The following is a 6,240-nucleotide window of genomic DNA, read 5'->3' on the forward strand; positions in this document are numbered from 1 at the left end:
AATACCTTCAAATGTTGACAAAACCACCGCAAAGGAATTACGTGGGGTATTACGAACAAACCTGTCGGACAATCTGAGTTCAGCTCAAAATATCACAACTACTAACTCGAACTTTCCGTTCCACCTTAAATGGAGCGGGATTTGTATTCAGTGACAGCACGATTTAAGGTGGGACGGAAAATTCCAATAATAAATAAAAATAAAAGCTCAGCCTTGTCAACAAAGCACACAAAGAACTACAGAGCACATAAACATCGTCCGGAATAAAAGAAGAACTGCAGAATTTGTTAGAAATGTAGGAGAAAGTAAATACCGAGCCATGAAACTACAGCAATGTTTCCCTCCAGCTTTCCATTTTGTTTACAGCGCCACCATGAAGCGCCTTCTCAAAGCCGCCAGCGCAGTGTCGCCCTCTACTGCACTGGAGGAGACATACAGCCAAAACATTACAACCACCTCAATGTTACTTCTTTTATTGTCCATACAGGATCCCTTTGTGGTTCTAAATCCATTCGTACCCTACTCCAAAAAATTACACAGTGCAGTTTCTGCAGCGCTGAGCCCAAATCTATTACAGCTCATGTACATTTTGAAGCTGTAATTTAAAAAAACGGCCTAATTTTAGTTTAATGTTAAGTCTCAATTGATGTAAATCTATTTAATGTCCCCACAATTTACACAAACAAGATTGTGTGTATATATTTTTAGTGACACAGAGGGGTTAAATCCAAAGGGGAAATCGTTGTACAATGACAATAAAATAGGTTTAACAAACAGGATAAATAAGCACCTCTATTGTGTTTTTTCTTGGATATACGAGCTTCAGTGACAGTAAAGAGAATTAAGATTTATTAAATGTATGTCAAAATAACATGAATGTATAATTTAAAACAAATAATTCGTATTATAAACGTGTCTTACTTTATTGCTAATGAAAATACAAAATAAAAGCCCAACTGTCACTGAGCTTGTCGGTCTCCTAGCAACGGCCACCAAACACAGTCCACCGCTGGGTGAATGGGACTGAGATGAATCTGGACACGTTTCATTTTCCCTTCCCAGAGCATTAGGATCAGTTCATCTCTGGTTTTATGAGGTTTATAGGGGTTTATTGTTTATAATTCAACAGCAGCGTCTTTTACCTCCCGTCAGGTTGGTGTTTTAAACCTAAGTCCTGGCCAGAGGAAGTGACTGATACAGGTGTTTTCTCATTTTTTTATGTAGCGATAGACAACTGAGATTGTGTTCATTCTGCACATTGGTCTGTTTACTTTGTCTGTGTCTTTTTGTAGGGGTTGAGTTCACGAACACTCCTTTTTGTTTCTGATGTTTGAGTTTGTTTTTTAAATCCCTTTTAGACACCACTCTATCTCTGTGCAGTGTTGTGATGGAGAGTGAAGGAGATGGAGGGATGGAGAGGACACAGAGTCTTCCACGGGGCTCTGCAGAGGTCAGAAAATGCTGACGGACAAAGCTTTTGGCTCACGCTCTTTTTTAATAATTAGAGCACAATAATATTTGCCATTAAAATGAATGAATCACACAGAGTGAGGGTTAAAACCTGGGGCATGTGCTGTATATTCTGTTGTGTGTTTCATGGGAGAGTCAAAAAATACACAGGAAATAAGATGTGTTTTATATTAAAGTGTAAATATACACAAGTTATTTTAATAATATAAATTAATCAGTTTATGCACCATAGAGTGGGTCCCTGAGATGGGGGCTGGCATGTTTGAGTAAGAATCTCTGACACATCCAGGCCTCTAGGTGTCAGCATGACAGGTATTTACTAGTGTAGACAAATCACTGTAAAAAGAAACTAATGTGGACAGCAGTTAATTAAACATTAAGTGAGGGTTGAAAAGTTATTTAAGTGTGTGTGTGTGTGTGTGTGTGTGTGTGTGTGTGTACATGTGTGTACATGTGTGTGCAGAGTTCGACCAGACAGCAGGTGGAGTCCATTGCCTATGATTCGGCTTCTCACACACACACCAGCGGAGAACACACACACTCAGGTTTGTTTGGGTGTAACATTATGACTCTCACATTTGGAAAGATCAACAGGAAAGTGTGGCTTTCACATTGTTTTAATGTTAGAGCTCTTGCAAATTATTAATGTACTAATGTGAATGGAACAGGAGGCAGTACACACACACACACACACAAACACACACACACACACATATAGCTGAATATAGCCAAATACTGTACATGACCAGACTTGACCTGTCTCCTCTGTGATGGCCCTAGACTAGATGTTTGAACATTGCTGTGAGTGTTTCTGGATCACAGTGGCCACTCCAGCACGGCTCCACAGACCACCGCTGTTCACCTGAAGGAGCAGGAGTCTCACATTAGAAAAGCTGTCTACAAACATTTGGACACACAGTGAAGCTGAATTATAGAAACCGTTGTCTGTGACCTTTAGCAAGTGCAGTGTAGGTTTCAGTCGTCATCATTAAGTCAGTGGGGTTAAGAGCTGGTGGTCGAGTCAAGAACGGTCCCCTGGTGAATATCATGGCACTCTATTTGGGTTTATATTCACTTTATTCACTAAACATTGACTAGGAACTGGCTACAACCAGAAGAACCAACTATAGACGATTGGATAGAAATAAACAAAGAGATTTAAAGAGATATAATCAAGGCCTCATGTGAATGCAGGGATATGTTTGTATAGGGCTGGACGATACGGCCACAATTTATATCACGATATATTTCTTAATTTTGGTCGACACGATATAATACCGATATCGACACGAACAGTAAAAAAAACACTGAAAAGTCTCCAGGAACCAACAAGGAACATGACGTCACCCTCAAACATAAACCTCTCGTCTTCGTCGATATTTATATTTTTAAACTAGATTTTAAATCGAGTGCTGAACTGAAGACAGCGCCCCCTAATGACCATCAGTCAGTGGCAGGCTGTAAATAATGTGTACTGGAATATTGTAAATGTGTTTAAAAATCATCATTGTTATCGAAATGTTTAATATTGCGATATATTCTGATATTGGATTATTGTCTAGCCGTACGAAAGGAAGGAATACACCCCACTCCACCCCCTTCCCCCTGTCTCTGCCCTTTATTGTTTCTTCTCTGTAATAACGCAGTATACACCCTGAATGTATATAGTTTATTAATATAATTCTGTTAATCATCAGTCAACAGACAAAGGCATTGTTAACGAGATGAAGAGAAGGCTTTGATGTGTTTTACCTGAAATGCCTCCATCAACAAACACAAAAGAAATGTCCCATGACGAAGTGAGAAAGTTTCTCTGACCTTTCGACTCTGAGAGACCTGCGGGATCTGAACTTGTGGACGATAGTATTTTCATCGCTCTGAGTTCAGTTCTGTTTTTTATTTCCAGAGTGGGACAGTGGTAACCAGCTGGATCCTGTTCCCTCGTCACTGCACCTCACACTGACCAGCTCCACGGTAAAAACAGCTACAACTCTAATTTAACTCTAATATTATAACTCATATACTTCTGAGACATGTTCCTTTCAAGATTAAACTGGGCAGATGTTCTGATTATTTTGCATTTTTTGGCATTCACAACAAATTTAAACACACAGCTTCAGGGACCTGGAGGTTGTGGGTTCGATTCCCCCTCCGGGTGACTGTCTGTGAGGAGTGTGGTGTGTTCTCCCTGTGTCTGAGCGGGTTTCCTCTGGGTGACTGTCTGTGAGGAGTGTGGTGTGTTCTCCCTGTGTCTGTGTGGGTTTCCTCCGGGTGACTGTCTGTGAGGAGTGTGGTGTGTTCTCCCTGTGTCTGAGCGGGTTTCCTCTGGGTGACTGACTGTGAGGAGTGTGGTGTGTTCTCCCTGTGTCTGCGTGGGTTTCCTCCGGATGACTGTCTGTGAGGAGTGTGGTGTGTTCTCTCTGTGTCTGCGTGGGTTTCCTCCGGGTGACTGTCTGTGAGGAGTGTGGTGTGTTCTCCCTGTGTCTGCGTGGGTTTCCTCCGGGTGACTGTCTGTGAGGAGTGTGGTGTGTTCTCTCTGTGTCTGCGTGGGTTTCCTCCGGGTGACTGTCTGTGAGGAGTGTGGTGTGTTCTCCCTGTGTCTGCGTGGGTTTCCTCCGGGTGACTGTCTGTGAGGAGTGTGGACTCAGACAAACAGGATTTGATACCTCACACACCTAAGGAGCCAATCCCGTTAACAGGGCGGGTGTATATAGAGACATTAAGTGAAGGCTTATGAAGGCGTAGATTACAGGAAATATCTTCTATATTTTAAACTCTGAGGATCAGAGATGACCAGGGGGGATTTTAAATATCTAACATCCTCTGTATGGTGATAGTTTTCACCTGGAGAGCCTGGAAGTTTCTGCTTTATCCCGCTCTGTGTTAGTGAAACATCGCTAACGTCAAATTCCCTCCATCCAGGCGGCTCTTTTAGACAGAGGGGAAGGCGAGAGAAGCATCACGATGCAGAGCAACGAAGAAGACGATGATGAAGATGATGAGCTCATCGTGTTGGACCCTGAGCACGTGTGTAACCTCTCTTTTCACTTTTATGTTTTTAAAAAATGTACAAAGATGTGTTTGCACAGAAGAGTTGTATTAATTTGTAATTTGTATTTATTATTTATGATGTTTGTTTGGCACTACAGCCTCTGATGATGAGATTCCAGTCTTCTCTGAAGAACCACCTCACAAAGCAGCTGGAGAGACTGGCTCTGGAGCTCAGAGAGAAGGTACTGCTCAGATGTTTTGGGTTATGCAGTGTAACACGACACTAATCCATCTTCAAGAGAAGATCTGGCAACAAGTATCTCAAGTATCTCAGGACCAAGCCTTCTGTGTGTCTCTGGAAGCAAAGGTTAATAAATATCTGCACCCACATTCCTCGTCTCCAGAATGTCACTGGAGCTCAGCACGCTTGGAGGAGAACACTAACTGCGCTCAGACTCCAGCTGACGGATGGCTGTGGCACCACAGGGGATCAAACCCTACTTGTTAATGTTTACATGTTATTGTAAAGGTTTAACTCGACAGTGTTGTTTTCTAAAGTAGATCGGCCCTCTGGACTCCCTCTAGGTGGCGCTGGAGCGAGCGGAGAGCAGGCGGAGGGAGGATGTGGGCGTGGAGCTGTACTCGGTGCAGCAGGAGCTGGTGAAGCTGCAGGTTTTTCTGGACAATCTTCATGAGGCTAACGCTGAGGCCAGTGTCCAGCGGAGACAAGCTCAGGAACAGCTGGAGCACATCAGGAGCCAGTACAGAACTGTGACTGAACAGAGCAACGCACAGCGCACACAGGGTCAGCCTCTGTTCCTCTTTACTCCAGTATCAGCTTCTACTTTCTGGGAAGGCCTTATGCTGAAGGTTGGAAGATTTCTGTGAGGATTTGATGTCTTGTATACGCAGCTTAGAACAGCAGTAGAGCAGCTGCACATGAGCCCAAGGTCACCATTTCCAATGGCAAGTGTCTAAAGGGGTTTAAAACCCATCTCTGGAGTATTCTCTGGAGTGAGGGGTCTCCATCCCATAATTTTAGGATGCGTCAGAGTGGCACGTGACTAATGTTTATGTGTCTGCCATCAAATCCTCACAGGCATGTTGCAACATCTAGTCTAAAGCCTTTCCAGAAGAGCAGAGACTGTTACTGCCGTGAAGAGGAACACACCCTCAATTCATACCCTTCATTTCAGAGGGAATAATGACCTCGAATGATTGGCTATACTGTGGAGCTCAGCCAATCAGATTTCAGAACCAGATCTAGCAGTCCTAAGGCATTTAGAGTTGTGTTGTGTTTGGTCTCAGTGTCGGAGCTGCAGTCGGAGGTGGATAAACTGGCCCTGCGTCTGCTCTACATGCAGGAAGTGACATCAGGCCTTCACTCCGACGTCGTAGCCACGAAGAACGCCAAACGTAAAGCGAAGACGGAGAGACGGCAGGCGGAAGAGCAGAAACACCAACAGGTCTGAGACTCCGCCGTTTCTCTGTTCTAAAGAGAGAGGAAGTGAATTGACATGGTTCTGTAGCTGAGGGGCTCCACACACCTGCAGGGTCACGGGGTCCTGGGTTCAATCCTGGCCTCAGGTCACTGTCTGTGTGGAGTGTGGTGTGGTCTCTCAGTGTCTGCGTGGGTTTCCTCCAGCTTAGTATTATGTACTGCTTTTATAAGCACGTCTGTAGTGTGTGGGGCTTGTTTTCAGACACAGACTCACACTGTATTTTACTGATAATCTAAACGACTCCCTATGCGTTTTCTAAAGGTATTGTTGTTATTAT

At 43.7% G+C, this 6,240-nt stretch overlaps 1 protein-coding gene across 1 annotated transcript in view; it reads left to right on the forward strand.

Moving 5' to 3' along the window:
• Positions 1-991: 991 nt before the first annotated feature.
• ccdc40 (coiled-coil domain 40 molecular ruler complex subunit) overlaps positions 992-6,240 on the forward strand; it is a 14,265-nt gene continuing 9,016 nt past the window's right edge. Inside the window, 8 exon segments of the mRNA XM_066665453.1 lie at positions 992-1,200; positions 1,359-1,450; positions 1,934-2,015; positions 3,377-3,444; positions 4,393-4,497; positions 4,620-4,703; positions 5,047-5,266; positions 5,770-5,927. Coding sequence (XP_066521550.1) covers positions 1,388-1,450; positions 1,934-2,015; positions 3,377-3,444; positions 4,393-4,497; positions 4,620-4,703; positions 5,047-5,266; positions 5,770-5,927 — 780 coding nt within the window. The 5' untranslated portion in view covers positions 992-1,200; positions 1,359-1,387.

This window comes from Hoplias malabaricus, chromosome 3 (assembly GCF_029633855.1).
Source record: "Hoplias malabaricus isolate fHopMal1 chromosome 3, fHopMal1.hap1, whole genome shotgun sequence".
Taxonomy (NCBI): domain Eukaryota; kingdom Metazoa; phylum Chordata; class Actinopteri; order Characiformes; family Erythrinidae; genus Hoplias; species Hoplias malabaricus.